Source organism: Perca fluviatilis, chromosome 11, assembly GCF_010015445.1.
Source record: "Perca fluviatilis chromosome 11, GENO_Pfluv_1.0, whole genome shotgun sequence".
Lineage (NCBI taxonomy): Eukaryota > Metazoa > Chordata > Actinopteri > Perciformes > Percidae > Perca > Perca fluviatilis.
Window position 1 is genome coordinate 18802973 of NC_053122.1, and position 18991 is coordinate 18821963.

Below are 18991 nucleotides of genomic sequence, written 5' to 3' on the forward strand. Positions count from 1 at the left end.
TTCCTTTATTTTCATGATTATTTTACATTCTGGGGGAAGATTCAATACGCATGAATGAACACATATGGAATTATGTACTTAACAAAAAAGTGTGAAATAACTGAAAACATGTCTTATATTTTAGATTCTTCAAAGTAGCCACCCTTTGCTTTTTTTGATAGCGCTGCAAACCCTTGGTGTTCTCTCAATGAGCTCATGAGGTAGTCACCTGAAATGGTTTTCACTTCACAGGTGTGCTTTGTCAGGGTTAATTAGTGGAATTTTTTCCCTTATTAATAAAAAAGCAAGGGGTGGCTATTTTGAAGAATCTATAATATAAGACATGTTTTCAGTTATTTCACACTTTTTTGTTAAGTACATAATTCCATATGTGTTCATTCATAGTTTTGATGCCTTCAGTGAGAATCTACAATGTAAATAGTCATGAAAATAAAAAGGAAACTCATTGAATGAGAATGTGTGTCCAAACTTTGGGCCTGTACTGTATGTATTCATTAATTTATCATTGAATAAACCGGCATTACATACACTGTCTAAAATATATTAACTATATATTTATTTATGATAATCTGTGTTTAGCCATAGACCGTAAAAGTTATCTAAAACAGCCGGAGTGTCTTCTGTAGGCGGAGGATGTTCCCGGATGTTACCGTTAACTACGTCATGTAAACAGGAAGACCGATAGAAGCGGTTAGTTCAACCCTTCATCTCGATAGAGGAGAGGCTAAAAACAAAAACAAATGTTTTAACCAACTCACGAATGCTGCGTTGGTTATTAGAAAATACACCACAACACTTGTTGGCTGTTCTAGCTTTTGTAACTGTTCTTTTTAAACTGCTCGGTATGAATTTGCCTCCTGAGCTCGTTTGCTAGTAAACTTTTGCTACTCTGCTACGGTTTAGCTACGTTACGCGGTCTACAGTACACATGGGTAAATAAAGGCTAACACTAGCTGGTTGCATGTCGTCGTTATGGGAGACAAGGAGCTGAGTCTTATTGACAAGAATATAACAAGGTAACGTAAACTAATCACGGCTTTTTTGTGGCTTTGTTTGATAGAAACGTGTGCCTCGACATGTATTGACGTTAAACGTTTAATTAATTTCTTTTAAAATACTAAAAGGTAAAGTAGTATCAGCTAAATTCACTTAAGATACTAGCTAAACGTTGCGTTACTCATTATGCAGCGGAATGCTCCCTGTCATATTTTTGCCTGTTGTGTAAAGTCCAAAACAAATTTTCCTTCGGGGGCAATAAAGTGTATCTTATCTTATCTTATCTATCTATGCTATATTATTAGATTATAACTAATGCATTGATGTGCATGAAACAGAATTGTAATGGGCTAAGCTAATGATAACTGTTGTAACGTTAGCTATACTGTTGGTTTAATCATTAGCACCTTTTATAACATCTTATGTTTGTATGTAAAATCTTCTTTGCAAAGTGACTAGCTAGTAACTAATTCCCAATTCCCGAAGACCTAAAATGACATCTTAGTATTGCTTGTTTTGACTGACTGTCCAAAACCCTAAAATATTCAGTTTCCTATTACATGATTCAAGGAACAGCAGCAAATCCTCACAACTAACAAGCTGGAAGCAGAGAGTGTTTGGCATATTTGCTTCATTTTATTAATTAACAAAAAAGTTGTTGATTGTCTACTAATAGGTTCAGCTCTGATACTTTTACCTTCAATCTGAGAGAGAGAAATCACGCTTTGGTTAAAGTGCTTCTCATAGTTCATGTCCACATTAAAGCCACAACCTGTGATGAGGGATCACAAGTAGAACTTGCTTCATGTTAAGGTGTCACAATCCCATAAGGTTAGAAACCACTGCTTTAAATGTTCATCGCAAGGTTTTCGAACTAAAAAGCCAGAAAGTTAATCAGTAAAATTGACAAATATTTACTAGTTTATAGTTAAATGTGAGGATAGGCAGATTTTCTGTCATTTATATACAGTACATGTAAACTGAATATATTTTGGGTTGGGGGCTGTTGATCGGCGAAAACAAGACATTGGAAGACGTTACCTTGAACTCTGATGGGCATTTTTCACACTTTTTGGGACCTTTCATAGACTAAAAAACTTGATTAACTGAAGAAAAAAAAATTGAGAAACCATTTCATGCGGAGCAAATTGGTCAGCACGAAATCAAAGTTTTTTCTTCCATGGTGAATCTGTTGTTTTACCTTGTTGCTTTGTGTCTAGTTTGCTAGATGTCCCCCTGAGTCCCACTGTAACATCACTCAGTCTGCACTGCAATCACATCCCAGGGATCGAGGGCCTGACCTCAGCTTGGCACCTGCGGCACTTAGACCTTTCCTCCAATTGCATTTCTAAGATTGAGGGTCTAAGTTCCCTCACTTCCCTAAGGACTTTAAATTTATCATGTAACTTAATCACCAAGGTTGAAGGTGAGTCCTTTAGTCACCATTTTACTCTGACGATAAATGTTTCAGCTTTGTTGGTGTTCTCCAAGTAATAATTCTTTATTACAGACTCTTTGAGCTGTAAAATCACTCAGTTGTGAATATCCCCTCCTTTTACCTCAGGGCTGAATGGCCTTGTGAACCTAACAAGATTAAACTTGTCCTACAATCAGATAAACAACCTCACTGGTGAGTTGAACACCAACTGAACAAACTTTTTTTCTACACTCAAATAAAAACACTTCCAAGTGATTGATGTGTCAATGCTTTTGATTCCTGATATCCCCACTAGGCTTGTTGTATCTTCATGGCGCAGGATACAAGCTGAAGCACCTTAGTCTCCATAGCAACCACCTGGACAACATTGATCATCTCCTGCAGTGCCTGCTGGGATTGCAAAGTTTAAGAGAGGTCACTTTGAACCAGTATGGCAGGGACAACCCTGTGTGTAGGTCACCAGGTAAGAGTACTTGGACAGATATATTACCTGTAAATACTGGCCTTTGACAGATATATTTACTTTATCAGTATGTGTTACCTGATATGCAAAAAAAAAAAAACTTAACATGGTTCAGTCAGAAGAAGTTAAAGTGAAATTTCAGGTGCAGGGACTGTTAAGAATGTTTTGAAGAATTATTTTAGAAATTGGGTGTGTTTATGTATACATACAGACTATACGCACTCCAGTTTACCTCAGAGTACAACTAGCTTAATAAAACCCAGTCTAGTTTTCTGCTACATGCTGAAAACCCACCTTTTTAGACTGCAACTCAACAACCCATGCTAGCACTGCAAAAAAACACTGAACAAGCTTGTGGTTGTTTGTTTGGGAGGGATGTATTTACAATTTTCGAAGACATCTAGTTTTGATTACATTTATTGTAAGTTGCTTTGGAGAGAGCATCTGCCCAAAGAATGTAATACAATGTCTAAATAAACAGCCCTGCATAAAACCTTACCTTCATGAAGGTGAGGTTACTCAGTTTTTGTTGAAGACGTGTTGATTCAACTTCATGGTCACATGGATCCTTGATGCTTTATATTTTGCTGTTCTGTCCACCACATTTCAATGAGGGTAGACTACACCTCTCAATTCAACAGCACCACAAACCACAGCCTGCGGAATTAACACTCTCTAAAACAGTTTCAACACTAAAACAATCATGAACGTAGGATTTATTGAGCTAAATTGAATAAAGTGACAACTGAGTTTATAGGAAAGATTTTACTTGTTGGACATTTAAAAAGTGTAATAATATACATAATCAGTATGTGCTATAAACAGGTGACTTCTGTCTTCTCTCTCTGTTGTTTTTGATGCATCTTTCACTAATCCAGAGGATAATTGCTAGATTTAGTTGCATAACTGACTCATAACTCTCCCGTGTTGTATGAATGAAAGCACAATGACAATCAGTGGTAGTCAAATGGACAGCCACCGCTAGGGATGACTGTGTCCTACTTGGCTCTCTTTACATCGTATTTCTGTTTTTTTACATAATTGATTTGACTGCAGTGATTTGAATGTTAAAATCTTTCCAGTGTTTTACTTTAAGTTATGGAGTGCATCCATTATCCATATCTTCCTGCTCATGATTAATTCACAGCAGTAGCTGTTAAAAGAATGTGTTTAAATCCATGAGGACAAACTCAATGCAGTCTTACAACCTTTGCTGTCAATGTTCGTAGGTACACTTATATTGGCAGTGCCTTAGTTCTCATTAAGTGAGTCACATCAATAGTACATAAGGATAGCACACACTGAAGAGAGGGAATTCATTTAGATATAAATTATTTAATTTTGGGCCACCTGGTTTTTTTTTTTTTTTAGCCAGCAATATACTACTAATGAGACAATTCTGAATAATGGAATTCATGGATGGTCTCGCAACTCTGGCCTTGTCAGGTGTTTTTATGTATATGTGTTTCTGTCCTGCTACAGGTTACAGGGAAATTGTTATTCAGTCGTTGCCACAGATATCTGCTCTGGATGGTCTGGACCGGCATGGAAATCCATCACAGCTAGGTCTAGGGAGTCCATGTGATATCCCTGGTCTGGAGGACTATGTGGACCTCCTGCTGTCCTCGGATACCAGTCACAATGAAGCGGTAGTTTTTGATCCCATACTATCACATAAGTTTTTTAATTACATGTCATTTATCCGATGCTTTTATCCTAAGCGACTTACAGTTGCTATATATATCTCAGAGGTTGCACGCCTCTGTAGCAACTAGCAACTTAAGTGTCTTGCTCAGGGACACATTGGTTGATGTATCGCAGTGGGAATTGAACCCAGAACTCCCACACTCAAGGCATGTGCAAACAGAAAAATGTGTGATTTTCCACTGCTGAGCCTGTCCTCTCACTTTCCCAAAGTGTTAACAGGAAAATGGTTTGGGAGACTTAATTAACTAGACCATCTTGCTGTGAAGTGATAGTGATGAACTAATTGATCCACTTTGTCACCCTGTAGCCCAAGTTGTAAATAGCAGATCCCCAGTAGTCACTATAACTTACTTTATACACTCATTGTACCAGATGGCAAAATCCATCTGTTTTTCTTTTAAGCAAAACCAGCTGCAGTCTAACACACCCAAATGGAAAAAAGTAGCACATTTAAGTTTCCATTGCAGGTAAGAGAGGATGTCACTCTCACTACACCCCGCATCGATGAGGTGCTGACCCAGTTTCGTCAGCGGATTGCCTCTGAAGCAATCACAGATCCAGTTGCACAGATTCACTCTACGGTGTCCGATCCAGCAGACCCAGTTAATGAACAACGCATCAGGAAACTGGAGCACCAGGTGTCCCAGCTTATCCAGAAGGTTCTTATTTCACACTGCTGAAAGCCATCAATTCATGATTAGGAAGTATTTGTATGAGGTATACAGCAGGCGAAGAAATAAACATATTGATGGTTATATTTAGATAAAAAACAGTCATAGTTAGCCTGTATAGCTAATGGTCGTTTTTACAAAATAGGTTATGAATCACATCAAATATTAGAAACTGGAGTATTTCAGCATTTTCAGATTTAAGAGAACATTTGTCTCTAAAGACGCCTGTTGATGATGCTTAATGTATCGGTTCTAGATTAAGTATTCATGGTATCGGGGCAGCATCCCAGCTTTGATACCACATGTATTATTTCTTTAACTTAAGAGTGAAGTCCTTTTTATTTGAATTAGATTTACACTTTTTTTTTTTTTACAAGTGTTCCATTTCATGTTGCTGCAATGCCTATCAAACATACCCTATGTTTTATTCATTTTTTATTTAGTTTGCATTCATCCAAACATGTATACTGTTTTTTTTTTTTTTTTTCATCACATATGAGTATTTCTGCAATATGTACCCAGGCCCCTGCGGTTGACAAATCCAGTAGCTCTACTCATTCTGGGGTCACAGTACAGAAAGCCAAGAGGGACACAGATCGCACATCAGAGAGCGAGTGTGACAGCGGGAAGGAAAACAGGAGGCATACCGGGATCCCCAAACACCGTAACAGCATAACACAGAGGACGACCCCCAAGGGAACCAGGGGCCGGAGATCAGACAGGTGAACAAAAAAAAAATTGTCATGTTAACTGCTCTGTAATGAAAATAATTTGTTTTCCCCTCATGTTTACATGTTTACTCCCTGATTTTGTTATATGAGTTAACTGCCACCCACACAAATCCCAAATTCCGCTGAACTCTCTGTTAATGTTTTAAAACTCAACTGTGCAAAGATATTTTAAGCGCTATTGGACCCTAACAAAATCAGGCACTGTACCTTTGAGTAAAGATAATCCAATTCATACACACGTTGCTGACACAGAAGTGTTTATGATGATGTAATTGACAAAGTCTGCATTCATAATAATCAAACACAATACGCAGCAATGGACATTTCCATTTTGTTCAGCATGCATCAACCTAATATCATCAGCTTTCTTGGTGATTAAGGAAATCCGTTTACCTCTCACCTGGAAGGCAATGATACATTTTCTTCTCTGAGCGATGTGGTAAACTTTACTCCTCTATGTTACAAATTACAACTGTCCTCTCATTCCCATGATTAATGGCCATGCTTCTGTGATCTACCCCTTTATCTTGCTTCATCAGCCACTGATGACATGTACTGGATTCAGTATCCAGTATTAACTTAAGTAAGCTCCCAACTGTTATCATCAAAGGCAGGGTGATTTTAAAATATTAGCTCCAAATTCAATTCAAACAAAGTTGTTCAAACTTTGCCTACCTATAAAAGTGAGCAAGTTGTCAGCTTTGGCCTTTATTGAGCCATAGATTTGCTTGAGGGATTTTTATAATCCATTTTACAGCTGGTTCAATACCTTTTGATTTGTTTTATGTGCAGCGATCAGGAGAATCGTAAACAGAGGAGTTCAAAGTCTGCTGAGGGGCTCAGGAGGAAGTCTGGCGCTGCAGGGGATAAAGACTTAAGAAGGGGACCTGTGACAGCTGCTAAGGCCTCAGGCGACGTGAAAGCCAAGTCCACTGGGGAGGAGGAAACCTACAGGGTACAAAATATGCCTCTGTACAAGAGGGGAGTACACATCCTCTGGGTGTTTGTACCCATATTTCTGTGAACTACTTTTGTAGGTATTGTTTTTATTTTACCCAAAACCATTACACACCAACATGCACATACAGGATCAGAATAATATTAACATTTTTCATTAGACTTTTTGAGATAACTATAGTCAGTGATCTAATAAATGATACATTATTTTAAATTTTGTCACAAAACATCATACATAACACAACACTCAGGAGTCTACCATCTGGACCCCTGGGGGTCCCTGAACCCCACTTTGGGAACCACTGTGTTAGACTAATAGTTGCATATACATATGAACACTCGTTAAGCGTATACATACATAGAAATAGCATATTTTCCATTCCCTTGTAATATACCAGCCACCATTTTTCCTGTTATATTCAAACTCCAACCTTCACCATGGCTAAGAGTGTCCCTCCCACGCTCAAAAGATATTCTTTGTTCCATGCATTCTTCTTCCTTGTCAAAACCTGGTGCCTACTATACCTGCAATGTAATGATTTGTGTGTGTTATGCTAGTAGTGGCTTAAGTCGCCTTGTGCCGCTAGCCTAAAGCAGAGATAAGGAGCGGGCTACAGAAGTCTAGTAAGCTCACTTCTTTCTAACTCCACACCCCAGATGTCTCTCATTTATAAACTTGACTCAAGTGAATTTATCAGATTTCATGACGCTCTTCCTGGAGCCACAAAAGGCTCTATACTATATATATATACAGTGCCTTGCGAAAGTATTCGGCCCCCTTGAACGTTTCAACCTTTTGCCACATTTCAGGCCTCAAACATAAAGATATAAAACTGTAATTTTTTGTGAAGAATCAACAACAAGTGGGTCCCAATTATGAAGTGGAACGAAATTCATTGGCTATTTAAAACTTTTTTAACAAATAAAAAACTGAAAAAGTGGGTGTGCAAAATTATTCAGCCCCTTTACTTTCAGTGCAGCAAACTCTCTCCAGAAGTTCAGTGAGGATCTCTGAATGATCCAATGTTGACCTAAATGACTAATGATGATAAATAGAATCCAGCTGTTTGTAATCAAGTCTCCGTATTAATGCACCTGCTCTGTGATAGTCTCAGAGGTCCGTGTAAAGCGCAGAGAGCATCATGAAGAACAAGGAACACACCAGGCAGGTCCGAGATACTGTTGTGGAGAAGTTTAAAGCCGGATTTGGATACAAAAAGATTTCCCAAGCTTTAAACATCCCAAGGAGCACTGTGCAAGCGATAATATTGAAATGGAAGGAGTATCAGTACCACTGCAAATCTCGAAGACCGGCCGTCCCTCTAAACTTTCAGCTCATACAATGAGAAGACTGATCAGAGATGCAGCCAAGAGGCCCATGATCACTCTGGATGAACTGCAGAGATCTACAGCTGAGCTGGGAGACTCTGTCCATAGGACAACAATCAGTCGTATACTGCACAAATCTGGCCTTTATGGAAGAGTGGCAAGAAGAAAGCCATTTCTTAAAGATATCCATAAAAAAGTGTCGTTTAAAGTTTGCCAAAAGCCACCTGGGAGACACACCAAACATGTGGAAGAAGGTGCTGTGGTCAGATGAAACCAAAATCAAACTTTTTGGCAACAATGCAAAACGTTATGTTTGGCGTAAAAGCAACACAGCTCATCACCCTGAACACACCATCCCCACTGTCAAACATGGTTGTGGCAGCATCATGGTTTGGGCCTGCTTTCCTTCAGCAGGGACAGGGAAGATGGTTAAAATTGATGGGAAGATGGATGGAGCCAAATACACGACCATTCTGGAAGAAAACCTGATGGAGTCTGCAAAAGACCTGAGACTGGGACGGAGATTTGTCTTCCAACAAGACAATGATCCAAAACATAAAGCAAAATCTACAATGGAATGGTTCACAAATAAACATATCCAGGTGTTAGTCAAAGTCCAGACCTGAATCCAATCGAGAATCTGTGGAAAGAACTGAAAACTGCTGTTCACAAACGCTCTCCATCCAACCTCACTGAGCTCGAGCTGTTTTGCAAGGAGGAATGGGCAAAAATGTCAGTCTATCGATGTGCAAAACTGATAGAGACATACCCCAAGCGACTTACAGCTGTAATCGCAGCAAAAGGTGGCGCTACAAAGTATTAACTTAAGGGGGCTGAATAATTTTGCACGCCCAATATTTCAGTTTTTTATTTGTTTAAAAGGTTTGAAATATCCAATAAATTTCGTTCCACTTCATGATTGTGTCCCACTTGTTGTTGATTCTTCACAAAAAATTACAGTTTTATATCTTTATGTTTGAGGCCTGAAATGTGGCAAAAGGTCGAAACGTTCAAGGGGGCCGAATACTTTCGCAAGGCACTGTATATATGAGTACTGGCCAAAAGTTTGGACACACCTTCTCATTCAATGCGTTTCCTTTTTATTTTCATGACGATTTACATTGTAGATTCTCACTGAAGGCATCAAAACTATGAATCAACACATATGGAATTATGTACTTAACAAAAAAGTGTGAAATAACTGAAAACATGTCTTATATTATAGATTCTTCAAAGTAGCCACCCTTTGCTTTTTTATTAATAAGGGAAAGAATTCCACTAATTAACCCTGACAAAGCACACCTGTGAAGTGAAAACCATTTCAGGTGACTACCTCATGAGCTCATTGAGAGAACACCAAGAGTTTGTAGCGCTGTCAAAAAAAGCAAAGGGTGGCTACTTTGAAGAATCTAAAATATAAGACATGTTTTCAGTTATTTCACACTTTTTTGTTAAGTACATAATTCCATATGTGTTCATTCATAGTTTTGATGCCTTCAGTGAGAATCTACAATGTAAATAGTCATGAAAATAAAGAAACACATTGAATGTGAAGGTGTGTCCAAACTTTTGGCCTGTAGTGTGTGTGTGTGTGTGTGTGTGTGTGTGTGTGTGTGTGTGTGTGTGTGTGTGTGTGTGTGTGTGTGTGTGTGTGTGTGTGTGTGTGTGTGTGTGTGTGTGTGTGTGTGTGTGTGTGTGTGTGTGTGTGTGTGTGTGTGTGTATTTATATATATATAAACTATATAAACTAATACTTCAAAAAACATTCAATGTTGTTTAATTGTTTATCCCTTAGTATTTGTGTTTTTGTCTATGTGCATGTGTCAGACTATTGTGGAAGAGCGTGACCAGGAAAGGGAGAGGCGTTGGAAGGCTGAGCAGGCTGTGAGGAAACTAACAGAGGATCTAAAGTGCCTGCAGACAAAGGTCAGCGAGGAAAAAGACCTGCAAAGCATGGCCCTGCACACCACCGACAGGTAAGAGGAAAGCTGGTTGTTCACACAGATGCACATGTATGCACACAGACGTTCACATCGGTGCAGTAGCTCTAAAGCAGACGTCATGATGAAAAGGGATAATTGAACTGGTCTCTGTGGATTTCAGTTGTCAACTGCATAATGGATTCTCATCTATTTCAGCCCTCTTCATCTTTTGTATTGGCTCTCCTGAGACCAGCGCCCGCTGCCTGTCTCATTCTTAAACAATGAGTATCCATCCCACCATTAAAAATTCCTCACTGTCATTGTCCCGTAGTATCTAATGAAATCGAGCACATATTTTGGCTCCATTTCTCCAAAAGCTTAAAATATGCCAGCAGTTTTCTGTAATAATAAAGATATTTAGTATAAAGATAATTACCTGCACACCCATCCTGCTTACTGTATATACCTTATATTTAAATTCCAGAGTGTATAGTTATCTATAATTAAATATTCCTATATGGAACCATTTGGCTGTAACACTGCACAGATACAGCCAGGTGTATTATGTGCACTGTTCTTGCTTCCATCACACCCTGCTTAGATAAATCTGCATTATGGTTGTAATTAGCAGCCTGGTGACAAGCATATGTCAGATGTATTACATGAATCAATCTTAACTGTCACTTTCTAATGACACTGAACACCGCTGCTACTGTTGACTCCCTCGCTCATCAAGAGACCGATTACAGTGAAATGACTCATCATGGCTAATTTAGAGAGGGAGCCGTTGCAAGTGGTTGTACAGTGTGTCCTGAATTCTTCAACCTTTTTCTTTCAATTTTTTTTTTCGCCAGACTGCCTTTTTGTATAATGTTATTTTTTTTTACTGCCATTTTCACTATATTTCTAAGCTTTTGACTATGTCGTAATGTCAAATTTCTTCAATTCGAGGGCATCAAAAAATTGGTAGTGGTTGTCTTGACAGTTTCCAGTCATTCAGGGTATTACTCCTGCTGCTCTTATCATGTTTTCTCGCCATGCAGAATGAAAGATTTGTTGCTAAAGGAGCGATCGGGGCGCTCTGAACTGCAGACTCGTGTTGAGGAGCTGGAGGGCAGGTGTCAGTCCCTAACCCAGCAGCTGGAGCAGGCCCGCAGCGGTGAAGAGCAACACAAGACTGCACTGCGCAGACTGGAGGAAAGCATCTCCCATGGAGAGGCACTCAGGGCTCGCCAACAGGCTGAGGAGGTGCAATAGTTGTTTTAGTATACCTGAGAACTCTTGTATCGCCATTTTGATACGGATGGTGTGCATTTAGTCAGGAAATCAAAGCAAGTTTATTTATCACACACATATGAAAATATCATGCTGTTTCTGTTACCTACCACTGAACATGTTAACCCCCTGTGTCACTATCATTTTTGATAACCAGTGTAGTAGTTTAGTGAGCTCTCCTGCAGAGTGAATAAATGCAGCCAGATGAAAGGATTCAGCAGAGACGGGTCATTCAGCTCTTATGGTATGTTGTAAAACATGGTATAAGACATGTGCTGACCTTCCTCAGATGAAGCGGCACCAGGAGCTGGAGAACAAGGCAGCAGCTCTGAAGAGAGAGGCAGACATCCAGAGAGCATCAGTGTGTCAGCACAAAGACAAACTGCAGCAGCTGCATGAACTGCTGGCATCCAGGGAACAAGAGCACAGGTACAACTGGAAAATTTTATTTTATATATATATATATATATATATATATACACATACATATACATTTTTTTTGCTTGCTGTAATAATTCCTCCAGTATATTTAAAGCAGAAGTGAAGCAGAGTTATTTTCATTTTGGCGTCCATGTTATCCAATCCAATCCAAAACCAGCTGCAATCAGGAGCGGAGCTACAGCTCCAGCCCGTGCTGCAGTGATCATTTCGGCGTCTACTCTATTTCTTCGAGCTAATGTGTCAAGTTGGGTAGGTAATCAAACACAGGAAGGCTGCAGCTCTGCCGGATACAAAATAAAACCAATTTCAAAAGAAAACACCCAGGTTTATGGTGATTTTGGCTGTCTTGACTTCTCAGCTGTGTCTAGAGCGAGACACGTGATGAGGCACACAGAGAGAAAGAGAGAGAGAGAGAGAGACACACACACACACACACACACACACACACACACACACACACACACACACACACACACACACACACACACACACACACACACACACACACACACACACAGAGTTTGGAGTGGCCTTGCTGGAGGTGGAAGGGGTTGTTGGAGGACTACCAAAACATGAGGAGAGGAACAGGAATGCTTTGTGACCGGTGCAGAGAAATGTACATCTGGTGTGAATAGTCAGGCACCCGATCGGGCACAAATATGTGCTTCGCAGCCTTTCACAGGCAGTGTGTTCCTGGTGTTACAGCAGCAAAGGGCATAGTGCAGTAACAAAAAAATGCAACATATAATAAATAAACAGAAAAAAGCTAAATATAATAACTAGACAGACTGACCGGTTGACCATCCTTGTTTGTATTTTTTTTTAAATAGAAAACAGCTGGAATTGCGGTTGCAGCCTGGCGGGGCAGATTTCTGTGAGGCAGTGGCGAAAGAGGTTGCATCAGTGGAACAGAGACACAGCCACAGGGAGGTGGAGCTGCAGGATAAACTGGCAGAGGGCAGGAAACAGTACGCTGCTCTGGAGGATGAGTTCCGCATGGCGCTAACCATCGAGGCTGCTCGCTTCTCTGAGGTCTGCTAATAGATGGACGCATGCCATAAAGATGGCCTGTAATCAAGTAAAGTGTTGTCCTAAATTTGACTCTCCAATCTCTGGACAGTCCATCTGATAAATTATTACTGTCCAGTAAAAAGTGAAATGATTGAACTGGAATTGATCCCAATCTAGATAGACTTAGAGGATTTTTTTCCCAGCCTGATGGTGAAAGCGGAGATTGAATTAGGGTCATCTGACTCTGGACACATAGTCTGTGATTGCCACAGGAAGAAAGCTATACAAAAGGATTGGATTTGAATCAGTCTGCACTTTCTCAGTATGGCTACAGATTTCATTCATGCATGCATTCTGTACAAAATCTAATCTAATCTTGATTGCTACCACTCACACAATTTTGTAAAATGTTTCTACTCCAACCTTTGACCTGAATGAGATACAGATTGCTAGCCAAACGTTCTCTCGTGAAAACCTTTAAAAAAAAAAAGCTTTCTTTAAATCCATAACTCTGTCACCTTTTCTGTCAGAATTTGACAGTGATGATAAAATTGTTGAGTCAGGTAATGCATGAATCAAAGTGCTTCACTCTGTTCAACTCTCATTCACATTCAGTTCCACATCCTCACTCTGCTTCTTTAGGTAAAGGAGGCTTGTGATCAGATGACTGCAGAGCTGTGGAGGCTCAAGGAGACCCTCGGCCAGTCCCAGCAGAGGGAGAAGAAATCTGCCTCCCTGGTGCAGGAGCTCACAGCCATGGTCAAAGAACAGAAGAACCGCATCACTGATCTCATCAAAGCCAAGAGAGAAGCTGTCACTGATCTGAAGGTACAGCAGTAAAGTAAAAGAGTGAGATCTGAATAAATTAATAAGAATAAATTGTCTGATCAGGTTTGAAAAAATACATTATATATATATATATATACAATAGATATGAACAGTTCTGGGCATCAGTCATTGCCTTTGGGAGACTTTGAGACATCATGAATACTGAATGGTCCAGCTGTCAGCCACGACACAGATGAACGTTAATCATTAATACTGTCTTTCCCTCTGCCAGAGCCGTCTGCATTCCTTGGAAGCAGAGGTGGAGCAGGACCGGCGTCTTGGCCTCCAGCTCGAATTGCTCAAGAAAGACAAGGCGCGACTGTTGTCTCAGCTCACAGCTCAGGAGTCGGTGATAGACGGCCTCAGGGCAGAGAGGAGGATCTGGGGCCAGGAGCTCGCTCAGCAAGGTGGGACAACTGAAGTGGACAACAAATTTTAATTGTTTATTATCAACCACTAGTATAGGTCTTCCCTTGAGTCCAGTTTATCATATTAGCCATGGGCAGAGCAAGTCCCTCCTAAATGTGTACTTTAGAGTCTGAATTAAGCTGTTTGGCTTATTCCTGTATGTGCTGATGTTTTATATAATCTGTATCTAGTAAAGCCTGTCATCTAGTGGTTATTTGGGAGAAACGCACTCTTACACACTTCAGGCAAGTTAATTGTACATTGTAAAAATGCTTAGTTTAAGGCAGTAAATTCACCCAAAAAAAGGAATCAAACTGATAAAAAAATAGACAAAAGAATAATAGACCTTAAAGTAGTAAAGTTTAACATTAAGTGCTGCTATCATTAGAGACGAGATCCAATTTACAATTCAATGTTTTTCTCTTTTAATAGGAGCGTCCTTGGCTCAGGACCGTGGACGTCTGGAGGCCAGGATAGAAGTGTTGGGAGATGAGCTGGAGACTCATAAGAAACAGAACGACAGGGACAACGATGCCCTAAAAATCAAAACCAAAATCATTGAGGACCAGACAGAGACCATCCGCAAACTCAAAGAGGTAGTGGGATATTTTGATTATTGAAGTCAGTGTGTTGTTTAAAAAACAAAACTACGAAAGAGCCCATCATACCAGAACCTGCAACTACTTCAAAGTTTAGTTTTTGCATATTACCACAAGCATTGTATATATGTAGTTTGTTTTTATCTATCTATCTATCTATCTATCTATCTATCTATCTATCTATCTATCTATCTATCTATCTATCTATCTTATTCTGTTTTTAATCTAGACAAACTAAAGCCATTTCACTTTCTCCTCTGCCTCCCTGCTGTCTAGGCCCTGCAGGAGCGCGATGATCAGATCCGGAGGCTGCACGAGGAGGCGGTTCAAGCTCAGAAGAGGTTCCAGCAGCAGCTGGAGGAGGAAACAGCTCGGCAGGGAGAGCTGAGGGAGCGGCTGGATCATCTGAGCTTGCGCAAGGAGGAGCTGAAACAGCAGCTGGAGGACAAGGAGGCGGAGCTTGAGGAGATCAAAAGAGTTTACAGGCAAGCAGTCTATCACAAACACACATCGACATACTAGATATAATGTATATACACACACACAGGAAAAAAATACACCTATTACGTACTGTTTTCAGGTTCATACTTGTATTTTGTGTTTCTACTAGGACATTTAGTAGTAGCCATCAACTACTCCCCAAAAGTTAAAGAATAGTCGAATATTTGAAAAGTTCTTGACTTGTAATGCAATATATATGTCGCCAGCATTGATCAGTAGTTTTAATGGTTGAATATTCAAATAGTCAACTATACTGTAGGCCCTAGTTTCTACTAGAACATGTTTAATGTTAAAAAAACATGCATTTATTCATGCAGATGACCATATATAGAAAACCGGCTCGGTATGATGTAATTCCGAGCCAAGTGATAGATAGATATGATAGAAAATATGGAAAAGCATAAAAGGTCTCCTTTAATAGGAATAACTGATGTTGTCATACTGTTTAGTGTACAGATCTCTACAGATGATGGCCTGAGACCGCTCCCCCTAATGTCTAGTCTTTAAATCAGTTTCTCCACTATCATTATATTGTGTTTTTTTCTATTTCTCCATATCTCTTTTTTTCTACTAGTGATTCCAGTAAGAAGTGGCAAGCGAAGGCAGACCTGCTCACTCGGCTGGAGAACCAGGTGAAGCGCATGAAGGAGAACTTTGATTCCAAGGAACGCTTGCTGCTGGAAGAAAGAGATAAAGCAACAGAAGCACACAAGTATGATACAACGTCACATAAGAGCAAAAATGTCTCTTTAAAAATGAGTTTTTGTTACGTTTTGGGCCTATGTGTAGTTATCAAGTCACAGGTCTTATTTCCCATAAAACAGATATAGTAGCTCTATTTGCTTGTTTTCAATTAAGTGCTCACTCCCTCATTGTTTTCACTGTAGGCACAGTTTTGTAAATGCTGCGATTATCCTGCATAACACAAGAAAGAAGAAGAAACTCTATATTTCCATATCTATGTCAAGAAAGCTGATAAAATGCTTTTCCTCCAAAGCCTAAAAGGAAGATACAGTAGGTATTACTCTGAAATGTTTTGGGCAGAAATGACTATTGGTTCAATACATGGCTCTTCGATCTCTTTTCTAAATACAAAAGCTAGGGAACTCTGAAGACTCATAATTGCAATATATTATAGTTTGGGGTCAAATCATAATCAGGGTATTAGTGCCTTGAGACAGAAGCAGGTAAGTGACATCATTTTTAATCAAATACTAGTTTGTCACATTGGTGTAATTATTTTTTTTTTATTCTTTTTTTGTTATTAACAATATGCCAGCATTTGAGTGCCTTAACTGTTACAGTAAGAATTGTTGTCCCTGTTCGAAAATATACCGGACTGTGACCCCAAAACTGAGCTACACACTGAACCGTGAATTGTTTTGCACAGTTACAGCCCTAATCTCAGTGCTTCATTTCTGGGGCCGTCCACCCTAAAAAATGCTTATTTTACCCGAAGCAGTTAGGACAACATCCTCCAAGTGCCTTATGTAACATTATTTTTCATTTGTTGTTGTCTGTCTTGTAGAGCTGCAGTAGAGAAGTTACACTGTGTGGATGATGCATTTCGTCGACAGCTAGAGTCTGGCCAGGCTGCCCATCAGTCTGAGCTGCTTCGACTGGCGAATGAGAAGCAGAAACAGATTGAACAAGCCAATCAGAAGGTAAAATATAGACACTAGGATAGTTTTTCTCCAAGTTGGAAGGCAAGAACAGGTGCTTTGTGCCAGTGTGTTCATATGTTATAATTCTGGTGTGTGTGTGTGTGTCTGTGTGTGTGTGTGTGTGTCTGTGTGTGTCTGTGTGTGTCAGGTATTTGAAGTGGAGGAGGAGATGCGTCAGCTCTTGGAGGAGACTGAAACTAACAAGAGAATAATGGAGGAGAAAATGAAACGTCTCACAAGTGTACTAAAAGACTTTTAAGTTTTAACACAAGGTTATAAGATGTTTGCAGCTATGGCAACGTATGAATTTAAATATTAGAGGAACATTTTATTTTTTTAAATGAATCAATTTACTAGTTATTTTTTATAGATGTTTTTAATAAGTTATTGTTGTATTTTATAGATGTTTATAATATAAGTTATTGTTGTATTTTAGTGTATCATGATTTATATAATAAATTCTCTCGAGCATATTTTTGTCTTTTCTTTAAATTATACATACCAAACTTAAAATCCAAGATGAGAATGCAGGGTTCAGTGGTAAATAATAATAATAATAATAATAATACAACTTTATTTTTATACAGCATATTTCATCCAACAATGTGTGATACATATGAAACAAAAAACAAACCTAAAAAGGCAGATTCAAGAAAAACTGTTTAAAACAAGAAATTAATGAAATGATTAGTTTTGTAGATAGCTGTATGAGGTGTCTATTGTCATTTACGAAGAAACTAAATTGTGAACACTTGTAAATGGACAGATGTACCTCAGTTTGAATTGTATGAAATTACAGAAATGTATACAATGAATCTACTAAGAAGAATCTGATCTTCAACAGTCAAACAAGCATCAATGATACAATAATTGCCTAAAATGTTATATGTTTTGAAAGTTTTTTTATTTATTTACTGTAAGTCAGCTAAATGTCAACAACATGGGATACAAAGTAGTGTAGGTAAGACATGGTAAATATAATAGTAAACTTACTGTCGACTTGATACCTCTTAATTTTGAAATACCTTATAATGAGTATTTTTTTTTTTGTTTTACTTACTTTTCGTGTACTTCTTGCCTTTTCTCGGTCAGCACCGTAGGATCAGCACTGATCAGGTTGTCTGTCCGGTTGAAAAGAGGGGGGCGTGGTCAAATTCTTGTTGAGATGGGGGGGGCACCATAGGGGGCACGAGCGAGACGAAGGGTTGCCGCGGCAACTGTAACCTAACGTAACGTCCGTTCATTTAAAACCCAACAGGTGGCTTGTCGTCCCGTCGAGGTAATAACAGAGACGTAGCTAGCTAATGTTGGAGAGAAATGTTCGTTATTTGTAATTAAACACAGACGGCTCACTTAGAATAAGCAGGACCCTCTTTTATAGAAAGAAGATGGATTTTGAGACGACGGAGACTGTACGCTCGACACCAAGTCGCCACGAGAAAAGTTTGGGGCTCCTCACAATGAAGTTTGTCAGTCTGCTTCAAGAAGCGAAGGATGGCGTCCTTGATTTGAAAGTGGTCAGTGAAACGACAAGAGCAGGCTACTCGGTGGTGTTGTTTGTGGGGGGAATTTATCGGTGTTCTTTAGTGCCACCTTGGGAACAAAGGGCTGTCAGTCACCAACAGGGCCAGTCAGGTGCATTGATTTGCCTAACAGGTGGATTAGCCGCCATTAACGTTACCTCCTCGTTTGTGGGTTCAATAACACCTAGCTAGTCACAAGCAGTTAAGAGGCGAGCTGTTACGTTTACATTACTTGTTTACATGGATGTGTGTACCTAGTTAACGTTAACGTTTGCATCTTTAATGGATAAACTACTTTATACTGTTAACAGTTAGCTAGCTACATTAAAAGTGACTCTAGGGGTCCCACAAATGTTTAGGATTATTGATTTCTCCTCTAAAGTAGACGAACAAAACGAACCTCAAGTTGTGTGTGTGTGTGTGTGTGTGAACACACATACACACATACATACACATACACACACACACACAGACACACACACACACACACACACACATACGTACACATACATACACACACACACACA

General features: G+C 39.4%; 2 protein-coding genes across 2 annotated transcripts in view; both read left to right on the plus strand.

Annotated features, from left to right (window-relative positions):
• Window positions 1-678: 678 nt before the first annotated feature.
• Window positions 679-17414, plus strand: lrrcc1 (leucine rich repeat and coiled-coil centrosomal protein 1). Its single transcript, XM_039816504.1, has 19 exons — window positions 679-1016; window positions 2217-2422; window positions 2561-2626; window positions 2730-2897; window positions 4380-4546; window positions 5072-5263; window positions 5798-5997; window positions 6799-6961; window positions 10120-10268; window positions 11258-11462; window positions 11779-11918; window positions 12761-12962; window positions 13584-13769; window positions 14002-14176; window positions 14610-14773; window positions 15053-15261; window positions 15852-15989; window positions 16806-16941; window positions 17090-17414. The coding sequence occupies exons 1-19, from the start codon at window positions 973-975 to the stop codon at window positions 17198-17200; spliced, it is 3021 nt and encodes a 1006-aa protein (XP_039672438.1). The 5' UTR covers window positions 679-972; the 3' UTR covers window positions 17201-17414.
• Window positions 17415-18123: 709 nt separating this feature from the next.
• e2f5 (E2F transcription factor 5) overlaps window positions 18124-18991 on the plus strand; it is an 11944-nt gene continuing 11076 nt past the window's right edge. The window contains exon 1 of the mRNA XM_039816324.1: window positions 18124-18458. Coding sequence (XP_039672258.1) covers window positions 18330-18458 — 129 coding nt within the window. The 5' untranslated portion in view covers window positions 18124-18329. The remainder of the gene's footprint in view (window positions 18459-18991) is intronic.